Source organism: Xiphophorus couchianus, chromosome 21 (assembly GCF_001444195.1).
Source record: "Xiphophorus couchianus chromosome 21, X_couchianus-1.0, whole genome shotgun sequence".
Taxonomy (NCBI): Eukaryota; Metazoa; Chordata; class Actinopteri; order Cyprinodontiformes; family Poeciliidae; genus Xiphophorus; species Xiphophorus couchianus.
In genome coordinates, this window is record NC_040248.1 from 17,210,060 (window position 1) to 17,228,311 (window position 18,252).

At 39.0% G+C, this 18,252-nt stretch overlaps 1 protein-coding gene across 2 annotated transcripts in view; it reads left to right on the forward strand.

Annotated features, from left to right (window-relative positions):
* Positions 1–18,252, forward strand: part of mmp16a (matrix metallopeptidase 16a (membrane-inserted)) — an 82,556-nt gene that overhangs the window by 14,980 nt on the left and 49,324 nt on the right. The window contains exons 2-5 of one of the 2 annotated variants that reach the window (XM_028005060.1): positions 3,547–3,695; positions 4,791–4,805; positions 5,009–5,131; positions 12,149–12,453. In XM_028005060.1, coding sequence (XP_027860861.1) covers positions 3,547–3,695; positions 4,791–4,805; positions 5,009–5,131; positions 12,149–12,453 — 592 coding nt within the window. The remainder of the gene's footprint in view (positions 1–3,546; positions 3,696–4,790; positions 4,806–5,008; positions 5,132–12,148; positions 12,454–18,252) is intronic. The other variant, XM_028005061.1, reaches the window with a different exon arrangement.

Here is an 18,252-nt window from a genome sequence, read left to right on the forward strand (position 1 = left end):
AGTACTTGTGTTTACTAGTACTTTGTGTTTTTACAGTGGATTTTTCACATTTTTTATTCCGAAGTTTCAACTTTCAGATAGTAAAACTGACTTTCTTCAAATATGCAACAGGTGCTATGATGAAAAGCTCAACCGTTGCTGCGTTTCCATTACAAATGTATGCAAAACTTTTTCAATATTCTGCTAATGTCAGAAAAGAAACAGTTTCGCAATTGCTGTGTTTCCATTAAATAAGAAATGCAATTAAAACCACACCTGGGCGATCACATGATAACTCATTTATCATGTGATCACAGCAGTGACAGACACTTACAGGGGATATATTCATATTTCAGCCACGACACCAGCGCTCATCGTCAGCCATCAGAGGAGATGTTTGCGTCTTACTCAGGCATTGGCCCAACAAACTCCTTATACTTTGGAGCCGAAATCATTTTTGTCATTCCAGTTTGCGCATTTGGAGTTAATGGAAATGCAACTAGTGTCGCTCCTTTCTTTTTTCGGTGGTTATTATGCTATGCCTAGCTGTTAAAAACAGTCATTTTTCTTTTTGTGTTGCTGTAGTAATTATGAAACCATAACCAAGGAGAAAATTCCAACACTAAATGTGAATTTTGAGCAAATTTTATTTTTGTTTTGTTGTTTTTAATTTTAGTTCATATATAGGTTTAAGACACTTTTAAGTACAGCGTCACACCTCTTGCCTTCACGATAAAACAAACTGAATATCTGCGACTTGTTTGAACCATATCTTTGCTGTAAATTCTCAAACAAACATCAAAATCTCTGTGGCCATATAGGCGCTTGCAGCATCTCGTTGCAACATCTTCACGCTGAATTGGTGTCTGTGGCTTCATGGGGCTTGTGCATCTGCGTGCCAGCTTGCCCGGGGAGGCGGGGAGGAGGTGGCGGAGGGAAGCTCCAGCAGCTGAGCAGCTGAATAAAAATTGCACCAATGAACCTGACAGACATTGTAATGTTCTCACCGCTAAGCTGACAGGAGCGCAGACAGAAACAGAGAGATGCATGAGAAAAGACAAAGAAATATGTGGGAGCAGTACTTGAGATGAAAAAACAATATGAGTGGAAGTTGGACTAGACTGTATGCTGACTGCTTGCAGCAATATGTGAATGTCTGACTTTTGGTCTCAGTAAATAGATTGCAACTATTTTTTGTTCTTTCTGTTACAGTCAAAACAGATAAACCAACGCTAGAAATGTCTGGTTGTGGTGTTGTTCATTTTCAAGTAGAGAATGAATTAAAACAGACTGTTGCCTTTTTGTAATGCAGGGATATGCCAGTGTGGTAAATGACAGATTTTTTAAGTAATCAACCAAATATTAGATATACATATTTTTCACTTGATCAGTTGGTGTAACACTGAAAACTGTCCTTCCTCACCATTAATTGCATTAAATCTAAGAGCCTATGAAACTCAAGAGCAAACACAATGTACTTTTCTGTCAGTATAAAAAAAGGAAAATTAAGGCCAGGGACATATGCAGTAAACAGGTATAGTCTTATTATTCCTTCATTTATGCATCATCACATTTTTATTTTTTATGTTTACATTCTTAGGGGAAAAAAATCATAATCTGCTCAGAGCTCAGAAACTTCTAAAGCTGGAATATCCAGGAAATCCCTATTTTTACTACACTTATTGTCTCGTTTATCAATTCTCATTGTTTTAATTACATGTAAAGTAACATGCATGAAAGAGAATTTTGCTTTTTTATGATGTATAAAAGTGCCTAAATCCATTTGTCCAAGTTAAAAAAATTAATTGTCTTTTAATACTTAAAGTTTCCAGAAAAAATAAAAAACACACTTTTGCGTTGACCGACTTTACTTTAAATATTTGGGATGTACATATTTCGATTGTACATTTAGCCGAAATGAAATAAACATTTCCATCTGCAAAGCTCGACGGTGAATCTGTCGCTCTTTGGGCTTTCTGCATAATTCCTCTCCTACTCTAAAGCAGCAAAAGATGGATGACATAACGTTGCCTTGAAGTGTTAATCTCATACCTTTTAGCAATCAGATCACATAGTCCTCATTTCACCATATGCAAAGAAAAAGGTTATTTTTTACAAGTATCAACTCACATATAATTCAGTAAAGACCTATCAACATATTTACAGAGTATGATACCTCACTGTAAAAAAACAAAGAAACAAACATGCATTGTATGCATTTACAAATATCAACACCAAATCATAAAACAAGCTTCTGACGTGCTCCTTTTTGCGGCTCGTTTTCCCACTCAGTGTAAGTGAAGCCGTAGAGTCACGTTTCTGCCCTAGAGGAGTAATGGTTTTTCCTTCCCTCCCATCCCGCCGCTCGCCGAGCTTCCCTCACTGCTTAGTGGATTTTATTGCCAGAGTGTATCCTGCGCCGTCCCGAACAGCAGGGCACCATGATGACAGAAACAGCTCAACATCGTTGTCTACGGCGTAGTAGAGCTTCGATTTTGAGTACTGATCTGCTGAATTGAGGAATGCTCTGGGATCGTTGGCTCGCTCAGACTCAGAGACGTTGTTGCTCGTTAACTCCAGAACAAACGTGTTGGCTTTGTTGTGTTTGAACAGAATTTAGTGAATCTGTTTGGCATTTTTGTGATGAGGACTGGGAGCAGAAGTTAGCCCGTTTAAGTCCCCAGCACCCATCCCTACCACCTTTGCTTTATGATATTTGCTCTGATATCTTTCTTTCTTATAAACCTGCTTTTTTTTATTTAGGCTTTCAGTTTGTAATGTGTCACCAAGATCCAGTTCTGTGAGATTTTGAGATCTTAAAGCATCTTGACATTTCTTATCTTGTAAATCTATCTCAAATACTTACTCTGGTCACGTGGTTGATTTCTGATATTTCATTATTTTGTATATAACTCTTTGAAAAATCAGTCACACCAGTGTTGTTGCTTCTCTGCTTCAGTTCAACAGCCCACAATCCAGCGTTGAAACAAATACCACATTGCAAAAATACCTACGTGCAAAGTATCATTTCATGTAAAATTTTATTTACAAAGCCTTTAACAGTCTGATGTATTTTTAATGTATGTTTTTATAGAACAATGAGCTGCTATAATGAAGAAACGATTTTTAGCAAGGAAGATTTACAGTTAGAAACTGTTGTCATATCAAACAAAACATTACTGTAATTACTGTGACTAAAATATTTAAGGAGAGGGATTCCTTTTGCTTGAACAGCCAACACCACTCCATTTAACATGTGTCACCTATAAAACCTACGAAGGATTAGTTAAGCTTACAGGACAAAAAGAGTTGAGATACCCTTTCTATCTGCCATGAACATGCAAAAAGTAGGAGTAAGTGAGCCAATATTTTCGTATACTTGACATTTTTAAGTTTGGGAGCACCATGCCCCCTGGTTCCACCACTGCTAAGCGGAGCTAATTATCTCTTAGCTTTAGCATCACTGTTAGCTTTTCTTTGCCAATGTGTTACAACGTCAAGATAACTAATGTTTTGAAAACATCTTTTAAATAATAATGTTTTGCTCTTGTGTTTTCTTGCCTTTAGGTGTGGCTCCAGAGGTATGGCTACCTACCTCCTGCAGACCCCAGAATGTCTGTGCTGCGTTCTGCCAGAGTCATGCATACTGCTATCGCTGCCATGCAGCGCCGCTATGGCCTAAATGTCACAGGGAATCTGGACAGCAACACTATAGAGTAAGTAATGCACGCTTTTATGCTTCCTGAGCAATGCCTTCGGAAGTAATAGAAAGTTTAATTTGTGAAATAATAGTAATATAAGTGAATTTTATGCTTAACCTATTTGTACACCTATAATTGCCTCCCAATTTTTGCCACTTTCTATTTGTGTAAATTATATATACATATAGATAGAGACTGCTACACCTTTGACAAAACATTGTGGCACATTAACCAGGAACCAGCCATGGTTCTCTCATATTTTAAGATGTGAACTCCAAATAGAATGATGTCCTTTCTTCACTTCAATTTAAAGATATAACGTACAGATAAGTCTTATTTAAATTTATGCCATGTCTCAGACAAAACCGTCTGGGTAAAACATTTCAAGCATTTTGATGAGATTTCACATTCAAGCCGGGATGTGAATGGTTACTGCACTCCTCGTTCCAGCTGTACTTTGTATTCTGAAGACGAGGAGGCATTCTGCCAGACACAAAGTTGTCCCGACACAGATTAAGCGAGGTGTTTTAATTTGATCAAACGGACCCTTTGCAAACAGTTCATCTCCGGTGTCAGATCAAAGGATACAAAGTGCCTCAGTATTAATGCCCAGCAGAGGAACAAGAAGAAGAAAAGGGACAGTGATTGGTCGCTCCTCGTTCAATCAGTCAGACCTCAGGAAATGAGCCACATGTCTTGTTTAAAATCGCGAGAATAGTGTGAAGTAGAGAGCAAACCCACATGTCCCTCCCTTAAATAAAAGGGGAGTTTTAAACCAGTTATTACTAAAATGGTTTTCATAGAAAAACATAAGACGTAGCCACTGTAAACTAAACGCTGCCTTACCTTTAACTGGGGCATCCTGACTTGACTTTTATTTGTTTCTACCTGCAAACTGCATTCACTGATATCTGTCCTCACTGACGGTGAAATACCATCTGTGCTACAAAGAGCAAATGAGCTCCGATTGGCCACTGAACTGTAAGATTGCAATCCGGTGGCCAGCGGACGAACATCTGTTCAACCACAAGGCAGAAACAGAGTAAAATATGATAAGCTAACAGTTTGTCTGCTTTTCCCCCCCCCTGCTGCTTCTCTGGCTTGATGTAGCGATAACACCATAAGGTGAGGCACCTCTTGTGTGTCAGTGTGTGTATGCAGAGAGGCGTTAAATGTGTCTAACTTCAATAAATTGTGTGCTATCGTTTTTGGGTCAATATGTCCTACCCTGGATTGGACTTTACTCTTGCCAGCTTGCACAGCTTGGCAAAAATCAACAAAATGTGTGTTGAGTTTTGACTCGTGGTTCCTGCACCTTCATCCTGCAGGTGGATGAAGAGGCCCAGGTGTGGGGTTCCCGACGAGATCAGCGGCGCATCCAGATTCAGCGTCAGGAAACGACGATACGCCCTCACTGGCCAGAAGTGGCAACATAAACATATCACATACAGGTGGGTGGGTTTGTATTTCTTGAGGTGACGTAGAATAAATCTAGCTTTTGTTTGCTCCTTTGTCTTTTTGTTTCTTTTCTTCCCCGAAGTCAGAACCGGCATTTTCCATTTTGTCCTATGGTGATCCAATGAGTCTCTCATGAGAGAGGCACTGATCTAAACTTTGTGCCAATTTCTCTGAATTTTGTCAAACTTTTACCTCTTGACCTATCCTGTTTCTCTTTTAGAACTACAATAAAGAAAGATATTTATATTATGTGTTTATATATATGCTATCTGCTGATGTCTCTCCCAAAGCCCAAGTGAATCTCCCACATGAATTCACATGATGTAGAAAATACAGTTTTCTTTTACATCTGTATCTAATTCTGCAAGCTAAAAATTAGTCAGTAATGTATCACAAGCTGATTTCTCGCTAAATCTCAATCTCTAATCATAACTTCAATGTCTTTGGAGAAATAAAAGTGGACATTTTCTGCTTAGTACTTTTAGTAAACATATCAAGTTTTCACTTTTTGACACGTTGCTTATGATCACTCACTAAATGATCTTTGCATCATAAGCCTTATACTGCACCAATCCCATATTAATATCTGTATGGGTCCCAATATTTAAAAAGTACTACATTGGGTATCTGAGATTATGTGCCCAATCCATTACATCATATCTATGCACTCTAAATCTATACTTTGTGCTCTTAGCGACATCACGCTTTATTTATTCTACATGATATTTAGAACTCCTAATTGCACTTTCTAAACCATTTGAAAGGTTTGCTTCAGTTTACTTTTGCATGTTTGAGAAAGGTAGTAAACCTGTTGTTTTTGTGGGTTTCAGTTTCTGTGTTATATATTTTACATTGGCTGTTGTGCTCCTAATTGCACTGACCAAACAAATTAAAGTTGTTGTTTTTACACTTTTGACCAAGCTTTAGAAGGGTTTGGTCACAAATGTAAATAAGTGTGCTGCACTGATGCAAAGTTACGAAATATAGTTGTAATTCATTACATTTATATCTGTGTTTTTATAAAAAAGAAAGAAACATTTTAAGTCAATTCGTTGCAGATTTTCTGTATTGGATCGGTATCGGCCGATACTGAATCTCAGATATCGGTAACTATGAAGTGAAAAAATAAGTGAATTAGTGCATCCCTACTTGTAAGGCAAACTGTAAAAGCCTTTGTAATGTGTGTTTCCGTCAAATGCCACTGTGAAATCTTCCAACTTATGTATCAAAGGAGCGCCAGCCAGACAGAACCGACAGCGATTTGAACTCATAATATACAGAACGGAGGGTCAGCTAAAGTTTGAGTTCGCGTAATGCCAAAAAGCCGTGTCGTTAGGACGTCAATCTGTGAAAGAGCCAGCTTTATCCCTGCCCGGCCCTAAAACCAAGACAGGAAAGCAGTCTGCACGACAAATCTCCGACCATAGAGCTCATCTCCAGTCTCATAACTCAGAAACGCCCCCTCCTCTCTGAAATCCAGCTCCATGAGCAGTAATGTATAGAACAACATGGGTGTAAAATATTGCTGTTTTGATTTAGTGAGGGCAGCAGCTCATATTTTGTAATATTTTTCTGCTGCTAGAGGGTCTCTTACCCCCAGCTCCATGCTTCATCTAATAATCCTCCACAATTGATCTTTGTTTTGTCATTTTTCTTTCTTCTCCACCTCGGAGATCACTGAATAGGCGGTATTGCACACTCAATCTAATCTGTGCATCACAACCTACAGCCCGGGTGGAACTTTACATCACAGTTGGCACAACTGCCCGCGTTTTTTTTCTCTTCTTTTTTTTTCCCGTGAGACTCAGCTGGGACCGGGTTTAAAATTAGTCCGGCGAACGAGCGGCACATCTGCGTGGGCGCCCAAATGAAAGGAAGCAAATGAGCGAGGCTTGATGAAGAGCGGAGGAGTGTAAAAATGAGGAGGGAGGAAAGCGTGGAGGAGAAGCAGCTGCAGAAAGAAAGGCATTTAGGAGAGGAAGGATGAGGAGGAAATCCTGGTGGCCAAAGAGGCAAAGAGGGCTCTCTGAAGCCGAAGAGTTATGTAATAAGTTTGAAGGATCTTTAATCTGCGAGGCTGCACGTACGTCCGCTGGTGTGCTGCTGCTGTACGCGGACGTAAGTCGGTCACCGGACGTGCCTGCAGCTGCTCTTTTTTTTTATTATCTCCAATTGGTGCAGCAGATTCATCTTCCAATTCCTTTAATCTCTTTAAAGTTCCAGAATCTCACTTTGGAAAAATCTTCCTAATCATAATAAATCTGCTGCTACAGTGCCTAGTGAAAGCATTCGTGCCCTTGAAATTTTGCGATGTTGTCATATAACCACAGCTTTCAACGTATTTTGTGGGGGATTTAATTTGATTGATCAACACCAAGTAGAGACGCATCGAAGCTCAGATGGTAGGGCTGAAATTACTAAACGTGTTAATTGCAATGAATCAATTAATGAAATCATCAAATAATTTAGTGATTGATTAATCATTAAACTGGACAATACAGACTCAAAAAAGGCCATTTACAAGAAGAACATTTGATAAATGGCCAGATGTAAAAAAAAATTTTTTTTTGCATTTTTTATCTTAAATGCAAAAAAAAAAAACAATTTGCATTTAAGATAAAAAGAAAATACAAAAGCTGGCATTAGCTTCACCTGGTTCAAATTCAATAAAAACAAAAATATCAGATTAAACATCATTTGCTGTTCAAATATTAACTGGAAAATCAAAGTAATAGTCAACAGATAGTCCTGAAACATACTGATTTTGATTTCTGTTTTTTCCAAGTCTGGACAAGAAAGGAAAAGGAAAATTAGGTTATGAACGAATTAATTATTTTGTTCCCAGACTTCATTTTATATGCTTTATGTTGAGTCCTTCCTTCCTATTTCTGTTTTTTCTTTTTCAGGATACTTAAAGCCTCCTTCCCACTGTCATAAATTCATAGTGAACTTAAGTAAACAACCAAATACCGTGGAAAGTTAATTGTGGAAAAGTACGGATTTATGTCATGAAAGGATTGAAGAAGAATACCCCAAAAGGATTTTCCAGCCGTATAGCTAGCAAAAAAAGTGGCGCCACAAAGTCTTGGCTCCATGCGACTAAATTTAAATGCGTGCCACAGTTTTTGAATCATGAATTGTCGATCATTTTTGAAAACCGTGTTTTGTTTTGTGTCTGCCTTCAAGATGAAAGGCTATGTGGTGTTGCTTTCTCACATAAAAGATATGTACAACACGTTGACGTTTGTGGTTGTAATGCTGCAAGATGTGAAAAACGTTCAGTTGGTGTCTGCACTTTTGTAATGTTAAACATGGCTGTTTTTAATCGACTTGTCACCTGTTTTTATGTTTTTCTCTCTTTTTTTGTTGATAATCTTCTAACAAAAATTAACAAAAAGTCGGAACAAAGGGATATATTAGACCCCGCTAAGATACTCCCCATGTTGATGGTTGCATGGAAGCAATTTTCCTTCATATAGTCTCCCCTCCCAAAACTTCCCTCTTGCTGTTTCCGACTCTTAGGCTTAAAATAATCTTAAATAACATTGCTGGCATTTGGAAAGCATAACAAATGCATGATCGCCCCAGGTGTGTGCCAGTTTCTACGCAGCCACATACAGTAGTCTCTGTGTGGAGGCACTAATTAGCTTTGGCCTCCCCACCGCTCTCCCTGCGTGCAGGTGCTATTACAGCACATGTGTTGCATCCGGAAGCATCACCACTTCGCACCGTGGCGTTTTAATATCCTTTATGGGCCCGACAGAGTCTGGGAATCTTCTCATTTATTGTTGCACAGCTTCTCTCCGCTTGTTGTTCTCTCTTTATCTGCCGTGCCCTTATGGAAGGACGAGCACGCAGCGAGTTGGGTTACCGACTCAAATAAAATCAGCTTTTTTTTTTTTTATATCTGCAAGGGTCTGCAGTTGCTGTTGCTGTTAAGGCTCTTAAACATAGCAAGTCATGTGTTTGTGGAGAGAACCAAGGTGCTAAAAAAGAAGAGCTTTTCTTTAATTTCATCTCGGAAAACGCTTTTGTACGTTTTACCAAGTCTGTCGCAGTCAGGTGGTGTCGGTTTGGAGAGCATTTCATGTACTCATCACACTTGTGTTTCTGTTTGCTTGAAGATCCTCCATTAAAAGACAAAGTGGACATTTGTTCGGAGTCCCCATGTGGTCTGAATCAGACGGGGATGATTTGCGGCTGCTCTAACCAGCAAACATGTGTGCCTGTGGAGTTTAAGATGCTTGTCTCTGCCCTTTTCATTTAGCACTTTTGTAGTTTTTGGTGATTATTTCATCGCTAATAATCAGTCATGCGCCTATGTATACTGCTCAAAAAAATAAAGGGAACACTTTAAGTGTTAAACACCTGTTTAAGTGTTCCCTTTATTTTTTTGAGCAGTGTATATCTGACAGGGTGATTTTTTTTTTTTTTCGTCCATGTCTGAACAAAATTATCTTAAAAGTCCCTCAGGCTTAAATTAGTTTGATCCTGGGAGTTTAGCAAAGGTTGACATATGAGCTTTTTATAATTATGTAATGATTGAGTTATAATTCATAGTAAATATAAAGCTACCAGGAGAAATATGCTGTGTTGGGTTGCATCTGTTGTCATGGGGACCTGGTAGCGCATAGCTATTGTCAATAATCAAGAAAAAGACGCGCAGTTTTGTTTTCAATCAGCTGATCACCAACCCGGCCTGACCAAGCTCAAAACTTGTCAATTCAACCCGCTCTGAGTTGTTGCTTCCATATCACAGAATTCCTGACTGAATGCCAACATTACCAACTTACACTTAAGTCTTGCTGTGAAAAAAAAATCCAGTGGCCTTGTTCTCTGTAATCACTCTAAAAACGATGCCAAAGAAGCGGAAGTGTGTGTCCTGTCCTGGATGACAGCGGTGATAACCTCAGGCTGGTGAATAACACACCTGCACCCATAAATGACGTCTGTATCGAGATGACTCAGTATGCATACAGGCACTGCTGCAGCCCCATTGTCTAGTTATGCTAAACCTTAACTTTAATGTCTTGATGGCATTTCTTAAACTATAAATATGAAACATCCCATTTAAGTACGTAGTCAGGAGACAATGATTCTTTCCTTTGTATATTCTCTAATATGTAATGTGTAATCATGCAAATAATTAAATGTCTGAGTTAATGTTTGCTTTCTTGAGATCAATTGTAAGTTAAGAAAAGCAGAAGCATCTGATTTCAGATATCTTCTCACTGGTTTGGAAGAAGACAGAAACAACAGAGCACAGATTTTAGTAACTGTATATTTGTCTTTTCTTTTTTTGCATTTGAATATTTACCTAAACATTTGTTTGATGATGTGAGGACATTTCCATGCTAGTGTACCCGTTTTGAAAGATGAATATTCTAAATAAGCTTATCATTCGGATGTAGCAATTAGGGCATTTTCAGAGGACAGTGCCGTTGAGTCATCCCCATGCTTTTTCAAGTTAATAATCAGCCTTAAAATATCCCTATTTAGAGATGGAGCCAAGAGGGGAGCGTCAGCTAACATGAATTGCAAATACTCAGCATGTAAATGTGCCTTCCAGCGGTAGACAAAGACTTCCTGATAATATTTACTGTCATCATGGGAAATGACAGCTTGACAGGCAAACATAGACACGGCGAAGAGTTGGAAAGAAAAAATGGGAACAAAAGCAAGGAGGTGGCACAGTGTACACAAAGAAGAGATGTGGGAAGGAAAGAGAAAAACGGCGAGATCTTGAATAAACTCGAAAGGCTGTAACGTGAAGACTATGGTGGGAGAAAGCATCTGGCACAGCGCTGTTTAGCTGATCACTTTATTATACCCTCTGTGCTTGTCGGCTGAACATCAGCCACCCTGCTTTCTCCAGACGTCCGCCATGTGATAGGCACAAACCAGGCCTGTGATCTAAACCACGACTATCCATACATCCTTGGAGGAAGAAAAAAGCCCCTCAATTTAATAGAGTATGACCCTAGGATATTTTCGCAGCGAATAAACTGGTGAGAACTTTTTCCTGATTGCCTAAACCAGACCGGAGCTCTCAGCAGGCAGTGGGCTGTTGATAATCCTTAATTAGAAAATAAATTCCAGTGGCAGGAAATTGTCTCGTTCTTAGCACACCTGCAGCAACTCAAAGCCGGCAGGGGAGAGCTCAGCTGTGTTCTTTCACAAATCGCTCCATTTAGCTCTCTGCTGGCGAGCCGGATGAGCGTAAAATAGCACCAAGCCGGGATAACGACAGTACTTATTTATTTATTTATTTTTAGATTCTTCTGAATCATGAGATGAAGTTGAAGTACAGGGCATTGAGAAGCACCGGTGTTCTTTCTTGGTCCTCGTCCGATGATGAAGAGTTAGAAATGGGCATTGTAGCTTTGAGTAAAAGCTAGTGCTGTCAATCGATTAAAAAATATTAATTCCGCTGTGATTAATCACTTAGTTCAACTTTGTAAGTTTGAAATGCGAAAATGCACGTTTTCAAAAAATATTTAAGGAAATGTTTTATTGTCTCAGTTTTTTTGGCATTCATATTCAAGAAGGTTTAGCAGAAGTCATTTTGTTTTTACATCATCTTTTCTCTTTCACTTGTGTTTGTGACTTTGCATTGTTAGCCACTGTACAAGGCCGTGCTGAAGACTGTTACGGAAGTAACCCTCCGCAAGAGAGAGGCTTTTATGTCAAGACAGATATTGTGATCAAACTGCATTATGTAAGATTAATGCATTGAACTTTTTGGATTAATTGCATTCATTAACACGTCAAAGTTGACAGCCCTTGGTTGCGGTATTTTTTGGCATTTTTCTTTCAGTTTCTTCAAAATGACTGTCTTTAGTTTTGCTACATCAGAATTTTTTTTTTAAAACCAGGACATACCTTAGTGCTGGTACAATCCCATCACTTAGAAGAGGTTAATTTCAGTAACTTAGCCCAGTGAAAGCATGACTCTAACATTGTAGTGTCTCTATGCTACCCTCTTGGGTTTTCATTTCATGTCTTGGCAGCATAAAGAACGTGACACCCAAAGTGGGCGCCGACGAGACCCACGACGCCATTCGGCGAGCCTTCGACGTGTGGCAGAGCGTGACACCGCTGCGCTTCGAGGCCGTGCCCTACAGCGAGCTGGAGAGGACCAAGAAAGACGTGGACATCACCATCATCTTTGCTTCAGGTTTCCATGGCGACAGTTCCCCTTTTGACGGAGAGGGAGGCTTTCTTGCCCATGCTTACTTTCCGGGGCCTGGAATAGGAGGTGACACGCACTTTGACTCTGATGAACCGTGGACGCTGGGAAACCCCAACCATGATGGTAGGCAGTGTTGAATTTCATTTACATAAAATAGTTCACCTTCATAATTCATACAAAATGATTATTGCATATCACAATATTTTCAAAAATATGTAAATTTAGAAATAGGATCCATTGACTGAAACATTACGTTGGATCTGCCCTGACCTGAGTACGGCTAGTTTTTACAAACATTAAGCACATTATGTGGAGATAACGATACCTTATCGTTTGGAATGTGTCACGGCTGGAGGAAATCTCAAAGTTAGCTTTTTTTGTTTAACATGTTCAATCAAGCTCCAAGAAAACAAGGGAGAACAAGATTTCCAGCACATAACAGGCAGGCTGAATTTACTATAGCAAATGGGTTTTATGTTATTCCTTTGTTTCAACCTTTGTCTGCCTGGAACATTTTGGAATCTCAGAGTTAAGGCAAAAAGAAGAAACACTTTTTTATGGGGAAAAAAACACCTGGAAACTGCTGGATAACTCATGCTAGCTGACATAACCCCGCTAATTGCTAATTTGAGATGCTCTTAATGTAAAAAAATGAATGACCACTCAAGCTGAAAGTTGAAACAAAACGTGTTTTTAATTTCTTATTCAACTTATATATATATAAAAAGACAATTGTGAAAGATGGAAATATGAAAAAAAAACCTGACAACTGTATCGCTGTTCAGAAATCCAGTTTTGTGTGGTCTGATTGCTCCCACAGGGCTTGAAGCTTTGTTGTATTGCCTGATGCTGTTGCAGGGGGTAGATCTGCTGCTGAACTTTGGTTGCGGCGGTCTGCTTTTTTGAGGCACTTCCTCTGCTGACCTAAACTTATGACCTCTCACTGTATGCTGACCTCAAACCTCTGCCCTGACCAACTGTTTGTCTTCAGAGCATTTCAGCTTGTCAGGGAGTCTTAGCAGAGGTCTAGATAGCAAGTTGAGCAGCTTGTTGCGGTTTGAACTCCAACAGATCTCAGCGTCAGTGTGTGAATCTATGCAAACTGTGTCACATCACCCTCTGAAATGTGTTATTCACTCAAAAGCACAAGAACATACAATGTTTAATGTATCATATTTATTTTAAAGTTCAATCTCTTTCAGATTTTAAAAACAGTTTATTTCTAATTATGTCTTTGGATTCAGTGCGACATTATGGGAGACAACCTTACCTGCAGTCCAGAGGCAAGGGAAGGGGACGCATGATCGCTACTGAGTGAAAACTGTGACAGAGCTGTCAGTCATAAGGAGACAGGGACAGAAGTTGAAAAGGGAAAAAAAAACAGATGAGTTGACTAGCAGAAAGCAGCAGGGATAACAGAGAGTGTAAGAGATGATGAGAGACAATGGCAGAGTATCTCTAGACAAATATTGGAGCTTGAAGAGCTTGCAGGAGAGACAGCCGGAGAGGGGAAGACTGAGCGAGCTGCATAGTGGGGAGTAAAAATATTTGAGGAGGAGAGCAGAAATGAGAGGGGAGCTGTTGAATACAAGGCAGTGGAATTAGAAGTGAGGAACTTGACAGAATTTTAAACACGGGGCTAGATGTTTATGCGAGGATTTTAAATGGATTGATCACACCGACGGATATCAGTTGAGCACATTAATGTTGCAAATAAAGCCAATGCGGTAGGGCCCAATCTTATTTCACCAATAGCTCAAACAGTATGTTAATGTCACTAAGCACCAATGTCCTGTCCAGACTCCAAAGAAGAAGAAAAGTAGAACCTACCTCATTTACCAGAGGTGCAATTCAGACCATTAAGGTAAAGATGACTCACAATCAACACACTGCAAGTAAAGTCATCCCACTTACTGAGCATCGGACCAGAACCAAACAGGGGGAGTTCAGTGTATTCCCTGATAATTGCTCCTCAAAACTATCCATTCTGCTCTCCGACTACTCAACTTCTCGAAGTTGGGTGGTCAGAGCAAGACAACATTGCTGTCCCTACAAACGAAATATGACCAATCACACCATGGTTGTGAATGCAAAGTCGGGCGAAAGGTTCGCCAGAAGAGCCGAACGACATGAAGCAGAGAACAAAATGACGTGATTTTCATCACCCAACTACGACAATAACAACCTTAACTCTTTAGCATATGAGATGATGTAAGTTAGCAAGCTAAGTGCAATGTTGAAGGCTTTACAGCCATAGCGCTATTTATAAAACGTAATTTGATGGCTGTTAGTCCATGTTTTGTTGTGTGACAAACAAGCTTTAACCTCAAAGTAAAAAGGGAGTTGCTTATAATTTCAGCCAAAGCAAAGCTCACACACCATACAAAGTGTATTATATTGCTTTCAGTGCTGTGGATGTCTTTTAGGAAGGAGAAGCAGCAGCAATCGTCGAGAGTTAAGATTCACTCCCTGCACTCCTTTCAGTGCAATCCAACAAACACACAGTCAACCTCTCTTCCAGCCTTCCTATGCAATATTAATACAGAGCTGCTACAGCCTACTCTCTTGTGAAAACATCCCATAATGCATGCAGTTTTGCTATGCCTGGCCTCCATTGCCAAATGCGAACATGCTCTTGCTCTATCTTCACTGTTCACTGTTGCATATAGTCATTTTCCTAGTAACCAGCGTTGCATAGAGAAGCTGATTATAACAGGGTTTCATGTGCCAGGAATCTGATACAGATATTAGGTTTTACTGCTAGATTTCTTTTCTTTTTTTTTTTTTTGGCATTGCAGTGGTAGTTTTCCAGCTACCAGGTTTTCATTCAACCACCTTTAGCTTTTGCTCGCTTAATTATTTAAAACTTTACATGTAAGATTTTGCTTTTGTGTTTAGATTTATAAAAACCTAAAATAATAGTGATGAATAAATCAACAATATAGAATGTGGGGGTACGGGATGTTCACTCAAACACTTCATTTATAATACAACAAACATCAAATTCCCAAGAAGTGTCTGTGTGATATTAATTAGAATTAATGAAGGAAACATCAACACTATTTCAGCTATTATCCTTATATAGAGATGCATTCTTGCTCCCTATTTAAAACTGTGATTAAAGCTAATCATAGAGTGGTATTACCGCACCAAAAGCAGCTCTGCAATTTGCATACTGAAAACTGAACAGAGGAAGTAATAATTAGTGATTGGGCTTCGCAATCAAAGCACTTAACATTCCAGCCGTATTTACTCGCTCACGCAATCTTACGCACAAACACACACACGCGCATTCTGTATTTTTTCCTTTATACTGTAATTTATAGAAATGCTCCTCTGTTGTCCACTCCCAGGCTGCAGAACAGATGAAGGAAAGCGCTTGGCTCAACGCCCAAGGCCAAGGACGCTTTGATATGAAGTTAAAGATCAAAGTGCCTTCAGGTTGGACAGCCTCTGCATCAGCTTATGCTTAAGGCTTATGCTTAAATATGCAGGGTAATGTAGAAAATATGTCAAACTCAAAGTTGTGTAAGAATGAAGATTAGTTAGCTTTTTGTATACCTTGCAGTAGGCAGTGACTGGTAACCAGAGCAGAGGTTTACCACACTTTTAAAAAAGGGAAGGTTTTAAAATAGCCAAAAGTTCACACCATGATGTTTCTATGATGCAAAGTTTTTTTTTTATGAAGATGTCAACAAAAGGGCCAATGTGACTGAAGGTTTCTGCCGCTTTAGAGAAAATATAAAGTTTATACTTCTTTTTTGCACCTGCAAAGATACCATTACTCGCCCATGGACCTAAACTGATATCTTTCACTTAAATGTTCTTCGTAGTTCAGTTATTTTTATAAATGACGAAGTTAATTGTCAGAAAATTCTTGAATGACGGCAATCATTTAATTTAGTGCCATATTACATTACCCTGTATGGCAGTCTGTTATTTTGGGTTCTGATCCTCTAGACCAGTGGTTCTCAAATGGGGGTACGCATACCCCTGGGGGTACGTGGAGGTACTGCAGGGGGTACGTGAAGCTTTTCAAAATATCTTTAAAAAATCAGTAGGCTCCTCATAATAAGTCTTGGGAAAAATTATTTTGTAAAAAGTTCGATAAAATATAAATGTGTGTTCATGCACTGAAATTTATATTCAGTACTTAGTTTCAATATCCTTTAAAATAAAACAGTTTGACTGGTTTTATACCTTCCTGGTGGTCACCTTCTTCTGTTTTTCTTTTTTGTTTAACCATGCAATGTTTGCAATATGGATGTATTTGTCAGGTTCACTGATATAAGTTGTTTGGCTTTAATAAATCAGACAGTGATTTTACAGCACTGTACCTCTTTTTAATTCCAAAAATGTTTTGCCCGTGTCAGGGGGTACTTGACTAAAAATATATTCTTAAGGGGGTACATCACTGAAAAAAGTTTGAGAACCACTGGTCTAGAGCACTGGTGTCAACTTCAGTCCTCGAGGGCCACTGTCCCGCAGTTTTTAGATGTGTCACAGGTACAAAACATTGGAATGAAATAGCTTAATTACCTCCTCCTTGTGTAGATCAGTTCTACAGAACCTTAAAGACCTACAATAATTATTCTATTCAGGTGTGGTGGAGCAGAGGCACATCTAAAAGTTGCAGGAAAGTGGCCCTTGAGGACTGGAGTTTGAGACCCAGTCCTCTAGAAGTTATCACCCCTGATCGGATTTATGTAAATAATTTAGTCATTCTGATAATAGATTTGTTGGACTTTTAAAACCCCATGTCCTTACAGTAACCTATTTTCGAAACATATAAAGATATTTTGAATTGTCAGTTGCCAAACATTCGCCAAGCAGGTTCAAGTTTAGACATTATCTCTATAAACCATTTATTGTAGAGATAGCACCATTTTTACACAAAAAAAGGATAGGAAAATTATCAATACCACAAAGTTCAAGGTATTCATCCAGCAGCCCGTTGTGTTTTTGAGTTAAAAAATTTTCAAAGTTGACAGGAGATTTGAAAATGTCACTTCATAATTATGTATTATTGAAAGATTGGAAGATTAACACCTGAACACCAACTATAAAATGTTAAAAAATGCAAACATTTTAAAAAGACTTAAATACATAAGCAATGGTTAGTCATGTGGAGGCACAGGTAAAGCCAGGTGGCCCGCCAGGCTTATAAAACACTAAGGGAAACCCTGAAGTTATACATTGGCAATATTTCAAAGTGACCAATACTTCACTAGAGTCTGCCAGGCCTTCCAAAGTGTTGTTGGAGTCATATAACGTCATTCAGAATATTACAGAAACTACTTTGAGTTGGTGGTTGTCAAAACAGGTATGAAACTTTAAATGCACAAAATCACAAAAATGACCAGTTAACAGTTTGGATAATACACGACGTCCCCTCCCCCATCTGTTGCTGAACTTCAGGCACTTCTACCTCATTCAAGAGAAAGACAAACATGTCTGTTTGTGAGTATTTCCAGTCACGAAACATATGCACTGTCAAAGTGTGGAAACTTAGAGACTTAGACTCTTATTAAGGAAGCTTTAATGTTTCAGAACTTTACAGACAAGCGATAAACAGCACTCACATTAAGCAGGCAACTACAACATACGGCTACAGCCGACAGAGTTGTTAAGCTTCAAAGTTTCTACCAACCGCATAAGTAATTATTTTACATTCTAAAAATAAATATATTTCCTGCTTTTAGATGTTTTTCATGATAACTCTGTTTCATCCCATGCTCCCCCTCTGTCAGGATGGGAGCTCTGTAGGCAACAGCTGGGTGTGATGTAATTTTAGCTCAGAGCAGCACACAGTCTCTGTCTCTCCCTCATGTTCCTTTCAATCTCGTTTCCCTCGGGTTTTTTTTCTGGGTTTTTTTTTTTTTTTTACTATTTTGTTGGGGGTTTTTTTTGTTTTTTTTTAGA